Source organism: Blennius ocellaris (genome assembly GCF_963422515.1).
Source record: "Blennius ocellaris genome assembly, chromosome: 12".
Classification (NCBI taxonomy): Eukaryota; Metazoa; Chordata; class Actinopteri; order Blenniiformes; family Blenniidae; genus Blennius; species Blennius ocellaris.
This window is the reverse complement of record NC_137661.1, coordinates 17,571,709-17,592,062: the sequence shown is the minus strand read 5'-3', so window position 1 is coordinate 17,592,062 and position 20,354 is coordinate 17,571,709. Positions and strand designations below refer to the sequence as shown.

Here is a 20,354-nt window from a genome sequence, read left to right as displayed (position 1 = left end):
GGAAAAGGGTACGCCTTAAAAGAGTCCGTTTTGGTGAAATGTTGCAGAATTCCATGAAGACTTTTTATTAGACTTTAAAAATGCAAAGATTGGAGTCTAAGGGCTTTCCCATAAAATATAGAAGTGGTGTTCATGGTGCTGCATTTTTAAAAAAGTGTGCTATTTCAGACGTCTGACTCCCAGTCTGTCCCATCCAAAACAGAGGCTGCAGGAGCCAGAGTCGACACGCAGTCATTAAGAAACGCAGACATGTCAAAACAAGAACCGGCAGCATTACCCGAGACGGCGGAGCGCCTCATTTTCAGAAACACGCTCACCGTGCGACCGCGAGAGTTCACCGGCACGCACGGAAGCGTGTGGATGTGTGCGTGTACGAGTGCCCCTCGTGCGCCGCAGGAGGGTTGGTTAAGTTCACTCACATAGTCATGGAAAGCCTTGGCCTCGCTGGAATGTTCACATGTCTCCCTCCGGTCCGGGGCGGCGCAGTACAGATCCCAGAATACACTGTGCACACGGGACAAGACAGCGACAGCAGTGAGACACTTTGCTCTGTGATCGAAAAATACATACATACATTTCTGATTTTTTTTTTACTTAGATTTAACTGTACATCCATAGTGAAGACAGGCTTGTGGAAACAAACAGGTGCATTGAGAGCATGTACACATTTCAAAAGTACTTTCTTTTTTTTTTTAAACATTTTAAAAGGTTAAAAGGAAATTCAACAGCATCAAGATTAAAAAAGTTAAAATGAGTTAAAATGCCGAAATCATGCTTTCCTGACACTTTAATAAAAGTTTGACTAAAATGACAAAGCAGAAAAAACTTTTTGTATTTTTCTTTTTCGACATATTTCCTGTGACTTAAAAAACATGAATATTTAAGAAATCAAAATACACACTTATTAAAACTGAAAGTAATGGAAACATGATGGAAAAAGTGCAGAAGGTATGTCAAGCCTCCCACCTGCACATGACAAACAATGCTTGTAATGTCAACGGTGGGAAATTCAATGGTAAGTCTCATATCAACCAAAAGTTACAACTGCAAGAGATCTTTGAGTGCATACTGTGAGTTTCATTTTCTATATTAGAGAGTTGGCTGATCCACTTTACCTAGACGCTTAGTTTGTATGTTTTTGTCTAGTCTAGAATTAGAAATATTGTTTAATTCGCCGTGTCATGGAAAATAATTCAGCAAAACAGCGGATGTGTCTGCCTCAGAGGGGTGGAGCCTCCCGGCAAATCACCTTCTGCTTCCTGCTCCACTGGGCTGAGTGTCAGTGTCTGCAAATATGCACTTGCATATTTAAACTGTTGCCAGTTTCACCAAATGTCGACAAAAATTGACTTCCCTGATGTTAACCAGGAACTCGAAATATTTCTAAACAGCTGAAAATGAGCTATTCGCTGGGTTTGAAGTACAGAAAGGGAGAATGTGCTTCTCAACAGGAATACTTTAAACTCAGGCCTTCTGATTATATTCAAAACACCCTTGCAGTGGAATCATAATTCCAAAACTCGATTCAACTCTAAACGTTATTAATGAACAAGTAACAAAGAGATGTGAAACAATATTTTAATATAGTGACTATCTTTCCTGTATATTATTTGACAGGCCCAAAACATCCAGAACACCATTCAATGTAAGATGACACCGCTGGAAAACCACCTCAGAAATTACCTTATAGCTAGAACAAAAGCTCCCTTATGGTTGAATACAAACTGAAACTTTGGAAAGGCAGAAACTGTCAGAACTGACATCTGCGGACATCTGATTATATAAGTGTACCTAATAATGTGACCTTTATTGTTACCATCCATCCATCCATCTATCCAGCCTCCCCCCAGCCAGACATGTCTGGTTAACCTAATCAGATGGCATCCTAATCAGATGAACCACCTCAACTGGCTCCTCTCAATATGGACGATCACCTTTATTTACAAAAGACTTGAAAAATATGTCTAATATATCGCGCCTGTTTCAGGTGATCCACCATGTGAAAACTTCCACTCTTAGATGTGACTCAAAATAGAAACATCTCCACACAATTGGCAATTCAATTCAATCCTCAATCATCTCTGAACACACATATTTTGGCCAGGACACGAAGGCACTGAGGCTTGACACGTATTATTCTAAACCTGTGTAAAAACGGGACGCTCTCTTTTCTCTGCGGTCAAAGCCAGTCTTCCCTCGGGCCATCACACGACACTGGAGTCCAGCCTGCAGCCAACCCTAAAGACCCCCTCACCAGGAAAGTGAAACCTCCACATGTTCCTCTCAGCTGGCCCCGACGACCCGCAGGTTATTGACCAATCAGCTGTGATTATGTTACTTACAGCCCATTCAGCCGCACTCATATTAGTTAATTAGACGAATCCTTGTCCTTCAGGGCAACAGAGGCCACCAGGTCTCACTCCAAATGGGCCCTTAATTACTACACTGAAATTAAGTACTCGCTAAGCTGGTCCATATTAAGGGGGTTCTCCTTCTTCCAAGACATTGATTTCATGGACGGCATATATTAAAATATAAAAAGGGAGGAAAGAACAAACCGCGGCGCTCACGAGAGCAAACAAACTGTGAGTTGCATTCTTTGTGCTGATGCTGGAAAAACCTGTGAGATGAAACGACAGAATGTGACATGGAGCATAAATAATTAGCTGATTGCCAGTAACTTCCATCGAATCGCTCTGCAGCATCAAGTAGCATGTTGGGTCATTTTTCATTGTAACAGAAGTTTATCTTTTCTTTTTTTTTTTTTGGTCATTTTATTTGAAAACACTAGTCATCGTGAAGTTCTGTGATCTTTCGTTCCTCTCTGATTCGTGTCATTTGAGGGCATCAAGGAACCAAAGAGTGCGACAGTCGGTGTCCTAAAAATAAAATGAACAATAAACTAACCTCAATGACCCCGCAGCACTTTGTACCAACCTTCCCAAAGCATATGAGCTAAAATAGAAATGTGTTATTAAAGTATTTAAAGATTAAAAAGACGAAGTCGGCGCCCCGAGGCGTTCGGTGAGCGCCGGGGTCTCTTCCAGACGAGGACGGCGCTGAGGGAAGCAGGGAGGGACTGTGCAGAGCCTGTGGTGAACACATGGTGCCTGCATGTGTTGTGTTGCCCTTCTGTCACTTGACAATAAAGCCAGTGTACATTATCATATCTATCGGTTGGTGTTAAAGAGATTGCTGCCGCGTCAGAGACGGGCCGTGGCGAGAAAGCGCGACCATCGCAAATCCAATCAGCTCTCAGGGAAATGAAATGGGACGCAGGTTACAGTTCGTCACAGAAAAGACACAACCAGGTGCAGGCAAGGAGGGTAAGGGGGTAAGGTGATCTAACATCTCCTGGCCTGTGAAGTCTGAAATATATTGCGATTTGAACAGCTGACCTGCATGTGTCTGAGCCACACAAGGAAATCTCATTCTGTGTTCCCCTGCATAATCTGGAGCGGGATCACGAGACCGAACGCACAAACCAAGACTTTCATTATTCTGATATTATTCAAGGGGGTCAAAACGGGATGCATTTTTCTACATGTTGCAAACAATGGAACACCAGGGAGGTGAAAGGTGGCATTAGCTACTGTATGTGGAGGCATTTAATGTAAAATTACTCTCATATTGGTCGTCCGAAAACATATTTGGTACAATAACAGAGAGAGAGCACGTTTAAAGAGACCAATCCAATATCTTAAGAAAGCTGCGATATTGTGTTCTCAATAAATAAAAGCAGAACACTATGATCTGCAAAACTCATAAATACACATTTTATTCACAATTACATGGAAAAAAAAATGTCAGTGCATTTTGAATTTGATGCACAAAAAAAATTGGAAGAGGCAAAAACAAGGCTGAAAAACACAAATCAAACAACTGGAAAAGAATTTGACAATTAATTAGTTGGACAGTTGCATGAGTTGGGTATAAAAGGAGCATTTCAGAAAGGCACAGCCTCCCAGATGTCTGAAAATTGTGGAACTATTTCAAACTTAATCCAAATTAGTGAAGACTTCGAAGATCCCGCCAACAGTGTCTGATATCGTCAGAAGATTCAGAGTATCAAGCAAAATTTGTGCAAAAGGAACAAAACAACTTTTTGGAGAATTGACACTATCTTTTATTATTATCATTAAATTATTTATATGTTACATTTGTGGTTTGCAAAAGTTAGTACACAGTCGCACGCACACATATATATAAGATTGTTATAATATACAACACGTTAAAAGATAATATAGAAAAAAATAAAAATATAGAGTATACAACTATTTTCATCTTGCTGTGGTTCTGATATGATAGTCCCTCACAATCAGGGTGCAGTCAAGAAGAAGATCGCCTCTCCTTTGAAGCACCAGGCCATGAAGAAATTGGACTAAACTCAGGTATATTTGGGAAGAGTTTATTATAAGCTGATTTTACAGCGCCACTCGTATTTAGAGGGAAATTCCACATTCTACTTGTTGTCACATCGTTTATTTCAACTGACACTAATCTTTCTAAATTATCTGGGAAGTCAACATTCACAGTTAATTAGCGCGAGCAATCTGAAAGAAATGTTGCACTCTGCCTTGTATTAGAAAAAATGTATATCCAATTATCTAATCATTTCAATCTAATCATCTCATCATGGGAAGCTCTTAATGATATTAAGGGAAGTAGCTGGTGTTCGAGCCACGGAGCTCCGTATAGAAGTTTAACAGCTCTTACCTCAGAGGAATGCGGGAGACCTTTAAAATGAAGCTACGGGTTGCGTAAGCAATTTTTTTTTTTTTTTCCATTTATTCAAATTACGTACAAGGCTGAAAAGCATGAGCTGGTGCTGTCAGTCTACACACACATACACACACACACACACACACACACACATACACACACACACATACACTTTGTATCCTGAACAGAGGAGGAAGAGATTAGCATCCAACGGTCCAGAAGAAGACAATTACTAAAATTAAATGCCATCACGATAATTATTTGCAATTAACTGTGGTCTGACAAAGCCACTGCTTACAATGTGCTTTTCCATTATAATAAGCAGAGTAAACAAAGACACCGACTGCTGGTGGCAGGTCTATATGATAATCCTGCGTGTGGCAGGAAGTTGGTCGGTCAGTCCAAAGGAAACAGAAAGAGAAATGGGGTCCCCCCCCCAAAAAAAAAAGAGAGAAAGAACCTCCATTGCACCAGTAATGCTTCTCTTTTCAGAACAGACTCTTCCTAAAGGGACAAAATACTGCAATCAAAGAGAAGAGGTGGGGAAACAAACCCTTCCAGTTTTCTCTGACTCAAGTGGCAGCTATTTTCCTGGTAGCACCAACACATTCAAGAAAGAAAGGAGGAAGAACAACATCCCTGTGCCATGAAAATCAAACACCCTCTGGACTGTGGCTAAAAATTACAACTGACAGCTCAAAAATGAACTACCAAACGCAGAAAGACACTTCAACATGTCAGTCATCCTTGGGGACGGCCATGGAAAGGGGATCCTGTCACACGGGACATTAGCATGCACGCACGGATGCACGCACGCACGCAATGCAGCAACGTATGGATGTCTACCCTGTCTCTTGTACACTCTGGACTGTATTCAGATTTGTATTCCCTTTATATTGTTATGTTATGTATTTCATGTATTGTAAACAATGCATGTCTACTGAGATATTTCTGGATTTAATTAGGATTATATGACATAATTACTGCACATTGTGTAAATTAGTGCACATTCAGTTCATTACGTAGTCCACTGATTTGCATTCAACATAAAAATATAGTTTAAGGGCGCTATTGCCAATATGACCAAGTGTGACAGTTACAAAGACATTATCAATATATTCACCGGGGATCAAACTCTTCATTGACACATTGTTTTGAAGAGAAAACTGAAAACTTGTATTCTATTTTGCTAGTCTGTTTACGTAATGCTGGGAACTAATAAAAACCTTTTTAGAAATGATCCAATTTTCTATCTCCAATTCTGAAACACTGCTACTGCACACACAGAGCACGGCCATAGTAAATAGTTCTTCTGCACATGCGCGAGTACGTAAGTGGACGATAACAACAATGGCGGTCTTGAGAGTGGTGTGACTCCCAGTCTTTGGTCTTCTGGAACCTTTTTTTTTTCTCCCCCCAGTTCATAATCAAGCATATTAGCAATTCAAATTAAACATCTGTCAGCACGAATGACACGTACTTGCCATGGTTAATATTTATAGCATATTGCCCCCTGCTCTAATGCATGTGTGGTTTCATTACAAAAAGAAGCAGTGCCAACTAGCGGCCTGGCATGCTAACTACTTCGAAAGTGTTTCTGCTGTTTCCGTGGAAAAGGACACCAGTTTCCAATCATTGCTCTGTAAACAAGAAACTTTTCCGAAACAAAAACGATGCATTTTCACTGAAAACGTTGTTGTGTAAATGGGCCCTCAGTGACATTCATAGCACAACGCTGGGACTTGAACAATGAGTCCGGTGAGGAAGCAGTGAAATCTTGTTACCGTATTACTAGCAAAGCCGCTTTAGCGCGAAAGACTTTCTGTGACGGTGAATTTTATAAAAGCGGCAGAAATCATCGCTCTCTCCCGAGTTTGACACCCCTGTTCTAAAACAGCGTTGCAATAAAATGTAATAGTAATGGAGCGTTCCATTCTTTAAAGTCTACAGACTGTTCAGGAATTAAATTGAAGCATAAAATACAGTCCATTTATTTATGGATTCTTTGTCACAATGTCCAAGTGAGGTAAACTTTGATTTGATTGTTTCTACGCACACCTTCATACAATCTTTCCAGGGAGAGGTGCGGCATTGCTGTTTTTCTTCTTCGTTCACTTTGCATGTCAAACACGAGCTACTCTGCGCAGCACCATCGGCGGTCATTGGTGGTCCTAATTTGTTTGCAACCTGCAAGCTCAATGGAAACGTACCAAATTATGCACTTATGAATGCAGTAGGCGCTCTCTGTCTCCTTCTATTTAGCATCAAGCCTAAATGGCCTTAAAACATAATTAGACACATCCTCAGACCTCAGAAAAAACTGTTCATATATAAATGGAAGGCTGCTACTTTTGTATGATTAAGACAGTTAGTGTTTTGCCAGGGTTTGTCATCAATGTAATGTTTTGACAAATCAGACACTGGATTGGGGGTCTATGGACTTGCTTATAGAAACAATCTGGGGAAGCAAAATTTAAAAAAAAATAAAAAAAAACCAGCTCAGGAAGAGTGACGGATGAACCGGAGATAAAGATAAAGATGATGAAAACAGTAAAGAAAATTTTAAAAGTCCAGCAAACCAGGAGCAGAGGACTCTTATTTTGTCTGCCCCACACAAACAACAATTTCAGCCAGAGGCGATCACACAGAGGATCCCTCCACTACTGTTGTTGTGTTGAGGTTTTTTTCTGTGTGTATGTTTTGTGTGCAGGGGTGTGGGGGGATGTGTATTGTGGAATCAGCAGCCATCCAGTGAAAACTGGTTAAGGCAATCGATTTGGGGATAAGGAGGAGACAACTAGCAGCGGCCAATAGAGAGAGGGCTAATGACACAATCAACACCTGCAGCCCTCACTGAGCCTTTTCTTTATCCTTCCACCCATAACAACAGATGTGGATGAGTGACCCCCACCACCAGCCTCCCCCCGGCCCACCCCACCCCAAACATCCCTCTCCTTCCCCCCTCTTACAGCCACAATGTTATTATGAGGCACCCAGCCATCAACACTGTCCTGTACAGGAAACAGTCATGGACAGAGGCAGAGGAAGGGTGAAGAAAACCCCAGTGAGGTGCTGTAGGTGGATGGCAGTGGGGGTGGACTGGCATAGCGCTGGGCCCGGGTTCTTAAATTTGGGGAGGCTGTTTAACACAAAAGCGGCTGGAATGTAAAGAGTTAATCCGTTCAGGGGTCTCTTTTCCGCAAACAAAAGGACCAACCTCCAGACAAAGGTTGAGGAAGGGGGAGCGAAGGGTGAGGAACGAGGGAGGTTGGTGGCTTTCCTACCATCTGGAGCTTTTGTTTTGGTGGGGGGGGGGCTTAGGGGTGGTAGCCTCTCGTAGCCGACCCCACCGCAAGAGAGTGTCCGTGTCCACGTGCTGCGTGTCCCAGACAGACGCCCCTGAGCTGGGTCACACTACACTGGAGTCCTGCCCTGCCCATCCTGGCTAATCATCGGCCTATCTCCAACTGCTCTGTGGCAAACACACACACACACACACACACACACACACACACACACACACACACACACACACACACACACACACACACACACACACACACACACACACACACACACACACACACACACACACACACACACACACACACACACACACACACACACACACACACACACACACACACACACACACACACACACACACACACACAGAGGACCAGTCTCCCCGAGCACTCTTATTGGTTCAGGCGGAGGCGAGAGCAAACTTGCACTGCACTGTATGTTTGTGTATGTCATTCTGTCAGTATTACTGGTAGCTGTCCAATTGAGAGCTGTCAGGTTGAGAAAAGCCAGGCTCTTTAAGGACCATTATGAACCGTGTCAACAGGCTGCACAATCACAACACACTGGGGCCAGGGAGCATGAATGAGTGAAGCCGCATGTCCGGGTTTATTACACAGGGCCGACCAGGGGGCTTTGGGGATGAGCGGGATAGCATGAACGACAAACAAAGCCAGCCCTGTCAAACCTCTTATCCCCTCGCTTTGGCTCTCATGCTGCCTTGCTGAGGATTCATCCTCTCAACCTTCTCGAGTGTCTGCTTGCTTGAGTCTTTGTTTGCACTTGTTCCAGCAATCCAGCTCCCTCTGTCTTGATGTTTCCTCCTTCTGTCATTTGCAAGTCGGATTTGTCAGTGTGAAGATTGTCGAGGGGAAACACAACACTCGGGTGTTCTTTAATTGAGCCACCCTCCATGTTCACTTCATCCAGACCGGGATGACGGTGGGTTTGGAGTCAATCTGACATATCACTGGGTAAAAAGGCAGGCTACACTCTGGCAGGTTAGCAGCCGGTGTTTGCACAGGGAGAACATGGAAACCCCACAAAAAGAATCCTCAGCATAGATTCACACCACATCCACCAACTGTGAGGACGCATGCTGCACCTTGGTTGTATCCATCCCCTTCAATTTAGACATGGTAAGAAAATGTCTTGTCATAAACCCACTGCATCAGTCAACCAGCTTCTATTTACCTGGCAATAACAGATCTCTCAGGTCTGTATGAAGAAGCAAATAAACAGCAGGAAAAAAAGAAGCATCTCACAGCAGAACCTTCTTTCTATTAAACACAGCATCAGGTCAAACGGTCTGAATCTTAACGGCAGGGAAAAGATATTGAAACTATGATGGGCACCTCTTCAGAGCGCAGACAGGCACACGTTTCGTATGAGCAGAGAGGGACAGGTGCATGCCCCCGTCCTGAAAACAGCATGTATGAGAAATATTCCCTGACATTTGTTTGATGCTCTGCAAAAGCTGCTGTGTGCAGGTCGATCAGGATAAAGACTGCTGCAGTATCTGCACACTTCCAAATAAATCAGTACTTTAAGTTTCTCAGGTCCACTCATAGAAGTCAATGTTGTTATATTGGGAGGATGAAATGTCTTGAGAAAAGTTAGTTTCAAACATCTATCTATCTATCTATCTATCACTTTATTTATCAATGAATAACCTATATGTAGTTGCCAAAAGCTTAAGTTTAATTATACCAAGTGGTAAAATGAGACCACAAAAGCTGTGAAGTCCATTTTTTAGGTTCAGTGTTGTGAGCTTTCAAATCAAAATCTTAATTTCCATTGTAAACCCTCTTTGACATCAGAAGTGAACTTCACTTGCATAAAGCATTTCTATCATTACAGCAGTCTCAACAAGTTTCACGCAATCAGTCGAACTCCGTTCTGCAACTGGACACTCCAGGCAAGTCAGATGAAGCCTGTGTTTTTCTGAATATTCAGGATTAACATGCGTACAGTCATAAGGTGAATGACTTGCTTACCAGAGTATGGAAGCAAAATCGCAGTCGAGCTTATAAACTGTCCATTGCTCAACAGCGGCAGCAACATAAACTTAGAGGGAGGGCAGTAACTTTTTTCTGCACTCTGGGCAATTGCTTGTTTGAATGGTCAAAAAACCTGCAAGCATTTTTGGACCACTTCTGCACTTTTTTTTTTTTTCTAAATCAATGATCTGTTATTCTCAACCACTTTGTGCCACGACCAACCAGCTGTGCAGAGGTGCAAGATGTACCAGCATCTATCCTTCTCTTTCTACCTCTGCTTCTACATTTAATTATTTTCTCAACTTTTCATAGCACTTTCTCACAACTCACTGCATCTCTATCTGAATTTCTTTCTCCAGAACATTGATTATATCCATTTTTACCCCCCAAAAAACATGTCCAGTCTCTCCATCGCTTTGTGATAGCCAGCTTTTCACTCCACCTGCAATTGTGGCAGTTTGAAATTACTATTATCTCATACACATGGTCAGACAGCACATCTTCGGAGCCAGTTCTGAGGGATGATCACAAGGCTTCCTTCAACACAACAGTAATCCAGTGCGAGTTGTGAGTGCATCCACAGGTACACAGCAAATAGTAATGGCAATTCACTAATTCTGCAAAAAAATTAATTGTGAGAAACTGAAGCGGTGCAGTTGAAGCTTGTATGATTTTTTTTTCTTGTTTGTTTTTCGTCTCTGCACATTTTGATGAAATATCTGTTTAAGTTCGAGACCAGGAAAGGAGTATTCACTTAACTTGTCAATCACAGAAACATCAGCAGTGCAGCATTTAACATGTGTGAGATAACGCACTTATCATTCCCTGTAATTACCATCCATCTCTTCCCTCCTGCACATTTTTTTCAGTCCATTGAGAGAAAAGCTACAGTATGAATGTGAGCTGATGGGGGTGAAAAAAAAGTGTGGTCAAGAAAGACAAACAAGACAGCGGATACGTACCACCACCACGAGTGTAAAAATCCTGGCGGTTCCCCAAGTGTGATGTTCTTTTCCCATCGGATCTGTAACAAAAGTGGAATGGAGAAAAAGGAATGAGTTGAAGAGGAAAAATTGGGAGAAAATTGAAAAATTAAGACACCGCGCCATGTTTTATGCATAATGTCATCATTTTGCTCGACTATCTTCTCAACTTTAGACTGACAGAGTGATGGTGGGACAGAAAAATAGGCCGCTGAATAAGCCCAGTGATCTCCAGTGGGGAGTTGGAGGATAAGAAGCTGTGACTGTCTTGAAGCAGCAGTCCTCTCTGCTGCCCTCACAAACCAGCAGAGCTCCTGTCTGTATCTGGACGCTGAGATAAGATCCAGCAAGAGATAGCAGACCCACTGCCTGCTTCACAGACTCCCACTGACATGACTGTACGCACGCACGCACGCACACACACAGTGATATATACAGTCTCAGAGATGATTCAACAGAGTTTGTGAGGACAGCATGACAGCAGCAAGATTTCTCTATTTTTCTATATGTAGTCTATATATAGGGAAAAGCAGATAGTCGCTTCAGTTTTCTATTAAAGTGTCTGTTGTACAGATTTCCCCAGTGACGCTTATAATGATGTGATGTGTTGTATGTTGGTGTGGCCCTGTTGATTTAATGGCCTTAAACAGGTGAGTGCTGTGCTGAGAGAGGGAGAGCAAAGAGTGGCGAAGTTCCCGCGGGGACAGAAGTGTGTATACTACAATTGTGTGTGTGTGTGTGTGTCTTATCTCCTGAAACATGCATGTTTTACTGGAAGTGCATGCATGAGACTGTGATTCAGAGAAGCCAAAAAAGACCACCCATCATTTACACGATTTCAAAGAGAAGAATAATGTAGATATCTGAAATACTTCAGATCAGTTTTACCAATTTTACCCACAACTAAAACACGGACGTTCTTTTAAAACATTCGAAATAAGTTATTACCCCACATGAAGTTTGGGAAACTTTCCTCAATTAGACAACTCATCAGCTGTGTGTTAGAATGGCACGAAAACACTTTTTGCTGAAGTCTTGTACTGTTGAGCTCAAATGCAAGATACACTTTCATATTTCTGATATTCCAGTTATTCAAAATTACTATCAGTAAGTATTATTTCAGTTTTTTGCCAAATGAAATTGTAACATCATTTTTTTTTTTTTTTTAGTATTTTTTAACATCGACAATTTTTATACTTTTTCCATTTCACTATTCTCAGGGATTTATCTCTTCATCAAAGCTGCATTTGACTTTCAAATACTACTTACACTAGCCTAATGATCTGATACAGTGTGGGTTTGCAAATGGCACAATGATAATAAGTAGGAGCTGAACATTTAGAGGAACAATGGGTATGGTCAAATCAAAAAGGCAACCAAAAAAAACCCAAAGAAAAAAACCCATCATGCATCTAAAAGTGTCCAAAATAATGCACAATGACAAATTAAGTCATGGTGCTGGACAAAAATGAGAGAAATGAGGTCTGCCCAGCAATGCAGATGTTTGAAATATCATGTATTGATTGTTACAGTAACTACTTCTGCTGCAGTTTGAGGATATAAGTCTGAAATATGAAGACGTCGGCTGCTGCTGCCACTATAAGACGTAAATGTAATAAATAAACGCTCTTGACATTTATACGACTATGGACCTCAGTTTTATTTAAAATAAAACAAATCATAAAAGCATCAAATCAAGGACAAGGTAATACTCTCAGGTAATTGAACAATAAAAGACCTTCTTCAAACAGCCGGAACGCTTCAAAGTTTACTTTCAGAGCTATATGAAGAGGGGAAAGGTCAAAGGCCGAGCTGCTGCGTTCGCTCAGCTCTATCTATTAGTGTCAGTCTAAACTAAATACTCAAATGACACTGACCATGTAAGTCGATTCAATAAAAATGAAGATGTGTTCGAAATAAACAAAACTATTAAGTAGTGTAGTGGTGCAGGCACGAGGTTTGAGGCGACTGGCGTCAAATTGGTTTAGCTGTCTTAGCGTGAATGCCTGGTGGTCATGCCAAGTGCTTCGGTGTGTCTTTGTGTATGTTCTATTAATCCACGTCTGTGGGGATGTTGTTTTAATCCCATTTTGAAGCCATTTACGTCCTGACTGCCTGTGCGTGCCTGTGCCTGCCACCTCGAACTTCAACCTTTTCCCTCCGCCCATCAATAACGCTCCGTCTCCAGGAGAAGATTCACCCATGAGCGCTTCGAATTCGGTGGAGCTCAGACTCATCGACTCCCCCCACACTGTTTTTCTCATTTGTTTTTTTTGTATATTTCAAAGGTACATTTGTAGTTATTGGGTTCACCTTGATGCCTGCCTGTGCACTATAGGCTATCACATTTAGTTAATTATATTTTGACATAATTGATTCTTTGAAAATTCAAAACATTCTCATCATAGGCAGAGCACACACCTTTTCAATCATTTAAAATGTGGACAAAAATACTTCACATCGATTGTGACAGCTCAGCTTACTTTGCTGTCTGCTGATGTTGTGATGCAAATCTATCTTCTGCTCAACTTCATGTTCTGTGTATATAAGTTGTGATTATTTTAGCTCTGTATATAATACTCAATAATAAGCACGGTTCAGATTTTAGAAAACGTTTCTACTACCATCATTAAACGAGATGATGTGCTTAAATGAAAGAAGCAGCCACCAGAGGACTGTTAATTTAGCTTGTTATATAAATTGGAGATATGTAAAGCTCTAGTCGAACAATAAAAGTTCATAAAAATCCAGTCTTGCTTTTAACTGAGTCGTGACAACTGTTTACAACTTGTGATTTATCATAACGGAATAACATAGGCATCAGAAAAGTGAAACTTCAGTATATTTCAGATTAGATTTTTGTTTTATTTGTTTTATTCTTTAAAATCCGACCATATAACTTTAAATAAAAAATAAACATATTCACCCTTAATTATAAAGTTATGTTTAATATTTTAATGTCAGCCATAATTATAATAACATTAATATTTTTTAAGTATAGAAATAACAGAGAACTACAAACCTTTGTACTGTACCTTTTTTTTTTTAAATACACCTGCAGCTTAGTTGCAGTACCTCCATAAGTAATTTTGAAAGAAAAAAAAACTAAACTATTAAAAGTTCTTGTAAGTTTCAACTCCAGAAACCTTGGGGCAAGCGTACTTAGAAGTGACCAGATATTTAGAGTTTCACTTTGCCCTCGAGTGTGAGCCCGCCTCCAGCTGATGCTCAATTCTCAGGGGCCTATAAGGAGCTGTGGAAAGATGCTGAACAGAGGCGACACCATTTGAATGTGTGAGGATCGAGACCGAAGGAAATTGCTCCGTTGTTTATCCGATTCATTGAAAAAAGGCAAACAACCCAAAAATCCTGAGTGCACCCCACTCTCTCTCTCCCTTCACAGTCCCCATGCAGCCGTCATCAGTATGGTGGAGGACCACGCCGGTCTCGAGTCGATAGCTGCAGCCCAAACATTCAATTAAGTAAGATTGATGACCAGGCTGCGTTGTCTCACAAGCTCACACTGACAGGTGAGTACTGGTAGAGGTGGGCGTTAAGTGCTTTTTACATAAATCTCATGATGCAGAACAAAACACAAGGAGCGCCTCAATCTATGCTTTGTCCGCCTAAGATGTAAGCTGATTTCAAAGAAAAATGTGCATGCAGGGGGCATGTCGTTCAATTTTTATCCCCATGAAATACCATTGTGTACAAATGGAGTGTGTCAACATTACCAGCCACGATGGAGGAACACAAGTTGGTTTACAGCTTAAAAGACATGTTTCAGCATTTAGCCTCTCCTTAAACTGTCAAGAATGCACGACTCCAGGTGAGTATATCATGCGCTCACATCGGTGGGCTCTCACGGGCGCAACAGTATCTCTGTGCAACCCTATCCTGAGCTCACCTGGTGAAATGACAGATAAATGATGTCAGTATTAAAGTTGAATGATGCAGAGCTGCCTTTGCTTGCCATTAAAGCCCTCTCAGTGCTGGGGAGTGTATTAAGTGGCGGGGAATAAAGCCTAGCGGGCTGGAGAGGTGCTCTCTGGGAGACGGCCTGGACGTGGGACCATTAGCAGGAAGGATGTCCATTAAGAAAGAGGATGCAACACATTAGAGACCCTACCTCTTCGACAGTTCAGGGACATAATATGGGGCTAATAAGTCTGGCAGACCTGGGAAAAATGGTTCGGTTAGTTATTGGTCTCAAACACTTTCTTTACTCCGCGGGTTCAGCTGTTAAATGTCAAAGCAGAGCAGGAGCAACAACACATGCTCACAAAGTGTCAAACCACTCTAATTATACAGCTGATTACAAATTAGAGCTAATAATGACAGGCGGGTAATCACATTAAGTAACCCTGCTACCACCACGTTTACATTGTCTTAAATTAATAAACAGTCAAAAGACCTTTCTTGTCGTTTAATGTCTGGAAAAAGACAAGCGTAACATCATTAATGTGTCAATATTTTTTTTTACAGTTTTCCAACGTCTTGACAGCAGGCTTTAACCTCCACAGCTGCTTGAACCCAGAGCAATTTATAATGTGAATAACACTGAGGCACATACAATGGAGGGGGATTCACACTCATCCTTTGAGAAAAGGAAGTCAAACTTACCTCTGACAGGAAGGTCTGTGCGGATTTCTGTGCGCCAACATGCAGCAAATACTCGTACACATATAAAGCTAACCTGCAAAAGACGGGGAAAGAAAACGAGAAGTCAGCGATGAAGATCCCATTATGTTTGCTTCATTTTGGGGGGGTAAAAAAAGCTGTGTTAATTCAAGATTATTTCAAAATTTAAAAAAAACACACTCAATTTCTCTTTTCATCCCTAAATGTGTCACACGTGTTTCATTCCAAGTCGCCCATCACATTGGAAAGTCCAACATTTGTGCACAATTGTGCATGAAAAACCACCACAGTGTCATTTAAGACGGAGTCTGGATAAACACCATTTCACTGTATGGAGATCATATACGATGCGAGTTGTGAACGTGTGACGTAAAGCTCCTCGGCCCTGTGCTAAAGGGCCTTGGCGGCACGCCGCCACGTCTCTGTGGTTTTAGGAACTCTGCTGTTGAGGCGCAGAGGCAGAAAACAAAACAGTGAGAGAAACATGGACAGGAGAGATGGAGAGTATCTGCAGACGAGGTGGGAAAAAAAATGGTCTCTGATAAACACTGTGCCGGGGGGTGGGGGGGGGGGGGGCTCTAGTGGTCAGACACATGTTGATTACTGTCTTTGCATCAGTAATACATGTGTCATGAGAAACAAACAATGAAACGCAATTAATTTCTAACCGCAAGAGATCTGTAAACGATCACAAACAAATTGGCCTCTGTTATCAATATGAATAAAACCCAGGTGAAGCCAACAAATCCAAAAGAAGCACAGCTATACGCAAGATCTGCTTTGGATTTTCATTAAAATAATAAAATACTTTCCATGGACTTATGTAGGTTTTACTTCTGAGGGTTGTCTCTGCGCCTGCCTTTTCCATTACAACTGAAGTAGCTAAATTAGTGAAACATTGTCTATTGATATTTAATTTTTCTGCCTAAATGGCTTAACGGTGCTCCACTTTTATCTATAACATTCCCACATATCCCTCCAATAGTGATGGACGCTGATTATAAAGGGTTTTAGATCGAGATGTACCGATACCACTCTTTTAAAAGACTGTAAGTATACCAACTTTTAGCTACTTGCCAATACTGAGTGCAGATACAAGTACTTCATTAAATGCCTAATTCGTATTCCAAACGAAAAATGATATGCAAAGGTAGTCATGCTTCTCATGTAGCGCCTGAATCGACTGAGCAGTTAAACTAATGAGCAATGTTGGGCAAACTCTGCTGGTCCAAATGTTACTGTCGATTACATTTCTGGTATTGTTTGAAGTACATTTCATCTCTTCTCTTGATGTTTTGGTAGAACATAATTTACAGTTACACCACGTTGCTGGCGCATGATGTCATGTAGTGCGTAGCAGCTTCGGGCAGTATCGGACACGATTCACAATACTGGTGTCTTAGTTTCTGCGATCTCAACATTGGGTGACACTGGACAGTTTGGCACAAAAGAAAACTGACACACTTTGAACTTGCAAATGAACCTGCATGTTTCTAGATTTTAAGAGGAGACCAGGACATTTGTACAGAAACATGAAGAATGGCTGCTTTAATATGTCGCTCCTCCTTTGTTGTGAGAGGTCAGCACACAAGTTAATAGTGGAAATAGCAGTTGAAAAGAAAAATGTTGTAACTGTGCTTCACACTGGCAAGTTGAACAATTTAGTAGAAATACTATTTTACAACAATTTCCTCGGGATACGAGAAAATACCCTTCTGTAAGAATACTGATAATTCCATTAAACTGGCTCATGATTAAATCACGTCTAATCAGTCATGTAATTTCTGACTGTGCAGTTTCTTACTAGTCAAAACATTTGTTTAACATTTTGCTTCAGATCAAGTAATTTAGCTGCTGTAATGTAAAATCCAAGAGCAAATAGAAACCTGGTTGCCTCGCAACAACATGGTAGGACCCCCATAATGATTTTGTATCCCGCCAAGAAATAGTCCATTAAGTCCATTAGGAACCGTGAATATGTCCCACATTAATTCTATGAGTGAAGAATTAAACTAGCACAATATTGGCACTTTAGAGGTAAACATATAAGCAATCTTTGTGGTTTTAAACAACTTTTCTTTGAAAAATAAAGTTAAAAAAAGGTTGTTTATTTTGTTGTTTGTTTAGTTTAATGTTCCCCCAAACGGTGGACACCAATTCCCACCCATAACGGTAATGCTTGGCAAATGTTGCTCTTTTTGGATGGCGCTAAGCCCCCCTTCTGTATGTTAAGCTATGCTAATGGTGACTGTCGCTTCAAATTTAGCAAACATGCAAGTGTTATTGATCTTCTCATTTAGCTCACAGCAAGAGATGATTCTTTTTCAGATGTAGAAATATTGCTTTGAACACTTAAGGCAGACATCTAACAAAGAACTGCAGTATATTATGAATCTGATCTATCAAATCAAATCATCTCCATATCACAGAGTGGGACGTTTTCTGAAACCATATTGCTTCTCGCTTCCTCTAACAACTGGCTCATCCTTGTCACTTGTCATTGCTTTTGCCTTGTTTAAGCTCATCCCAGACAGACAAGAAAGGATCCAGACGGCTGCAGCCGGCTCAGACTTTCAAAAGCACAGCTGAAGCACTACTTAATAACAGCAACACCAGTATGGAAAACAATGCAAACACTGTCACATATTATCTGCTGGACCAAAATAATGGGGGCAAAATAGACCCCAAAAGAAATTACTTGCAGATACATACTGATGCACACGGCTCTCTTTCCTTGACAAAGTCAGGAGGGAAAGCAAACTTTGCTCCAACATAAAGAAACAAATTTGTTTTTACTCCAGTGCAGAGACCGAGTGGGAAAGTGCATCATTTGCATGCAACCCTCCCCAGGTATGAAAACTCAGTGCTGTGCTTTTGTGTGCGGTAGGTCGGCGACTGTTTTTATGCTGATCACATGCATCAAGGCCGGAGCAGACACAGAGTTATGATGTTTGGGTTGATTTTAGATGACACTGCATGAATGAGTGATGAGCTGGCCAGAATTGAACAACCTGATATCTTTATCTAGTTAAAGATGTCACCCAATTTCACTGCAAAGTCCTGACAGCCGTCTGCTAAAAGAAAATGATCTCTTACAGCCGGTCCAAACCAGTTTTCACAAGCATACTAGACACTATCATCGCCTGTAGTTCTCACTTCAAAACCAGATAAAGTATCTACACTTACTTCTATTCCCTAATCTCGCCATACCCTTAAAAAATGTTTGACAGTCATATTTGTCCTGTATGTTTAAAAACATGTGTGTTTGCTGGATACAGCAATGGAGGATAAAGGAGTGAGCAAGAGAGGTGTAAAGGGTACAAAGACTTCAAGTTAAGCTTCTCAGCGACAAGTAAAACGACCGTTGTAAAAACCTCCAAGAAAACCACCTCGACCAAAAACTACTGAAACTATTAGTATTTAACTTAGCTTATTGCCATTCTCAATAGGAGCCATTTGACTCAATTTATCTGAATAAAATCAAATGGAAACTCTCAGACAAGAAGTATAAAACAAAAAAGTTCAACGATGGCATTACTCTTATAAACAAAATTAGATAGAAATAAGGAATTTTTCAGAAGTAAAGTAAAAGTAAAATTACATGAAGTTTGAATACCAAGCGATGAGACAGACTGACAGACAAACAGAAGGACAGACAGACGGACAGACGGGGGCAGGAGGGAATTCTCACTGTCAGAACAAACGAGCCACAAGTTGTAACCAACTGATTCCTGTAAATGTTTAATATCGCTGTGAAACGGAGCGACGGGCCCGCTGTTGTCGAGCGAAAGTGATCAGTGTTAGCAAGACGTCCTTTAATTATGTGCGGCTGTAACAAAATGACTGTGCCTTTTTTTTTTCTTCTTTCTTTTTCCACTTCAGATGCATGAGTGTTCCTCCCATTTGGATATAGATATGTCTGCGACTTGTTTTGATTTTTGAATAATTATACCACCTTAAAGAAAGACGTAATTACAACAACAAAAATTCTGAAATAACTTTTGTGAAAAGAAAGTATTGGATTGTGAAGCGGTTTACATGTAGTTGGTGAACTTTATACATGTGAAATCACTTCATATGAAACTCTTCGTTTTTTGGAATAGAATTTCTTCAGCTTAACTCTTTGTGTGACGTTTAAATGACAAAATGACTCAATCATTGAAAGGCCCAGGGAAGCAACATGTGGCTCATCAGATAAAAAGGTGCATCACGAGGCTCTGGATTTGAAAAGTTACCAGTTGGGTAGGTTATAGAAAATTCACATGACAAATGAAAAGCAACATGGTCACTGTCAACATTGCCACATTAATGCTGTTGTTATAAACAAACAAGGTCATTATCAAATACATTAATGAAGATGATGAAATTAAGCTTTTTTTTTTTTTACATACATATATATATATATAGGTAAATCTACTACGCAGCTGTCAACATATCCAACAATCATTATATCCACTGCTATGAAAACTTCATAATTACACACTGCCCGTTTATTTCTGGTGAAGATTAGAATGAAAACAACTTATATGTAAGCAGAGCAATTAAAATTCCTTAACTCTCGCTAAAGCCGCTGCTACGGTGAATGACTTGAGCTCAGCTTCTGGGAGAGCTCAGAAACCTCCCATTTTCCCAGTGGGAGCTCCCAGTTTGACTGCATTCAAGATGCATTTTTCCCCACTGGGAACTGAAACCTTTCTCACCTCCC

The 20,354-nt window shown here is 40.9% G+C and overlaps 1 protein-coding gene across 2 annotated transcripts in view; it reads right to left on the bottom strand.

Annotated features, from left to right (window-relative positions):
- Window positions 1-20,354, bottom strand: part of ssbp4 (single stranded DNA binding protein 4) — a 92,223-nt gene that overhangs the window by 63,469 nt on the left and 8,400 nt on the right. For both annotated transcript variants that reach the window (XM_080505990.1, XM_080505991.1), the window contains exons 2-4: window positions 15,632-15,704; window positions 10,988-11,049; window positions 420-504 (exon numbers count right to left, since the gene is read on the bottom strand). In XM_080505990.1, coding sequence (XP_080362116.1) covers window positions 420-504; window positions 10,988-11,049; window positions 15,632-15,704 — 220 coding nt within the window. The remainder of the gene's footprint in view (window positions 1-419; window positions 505-10,987; window positions 11,050-15,631; window positions 15,705-20,354) is intronic.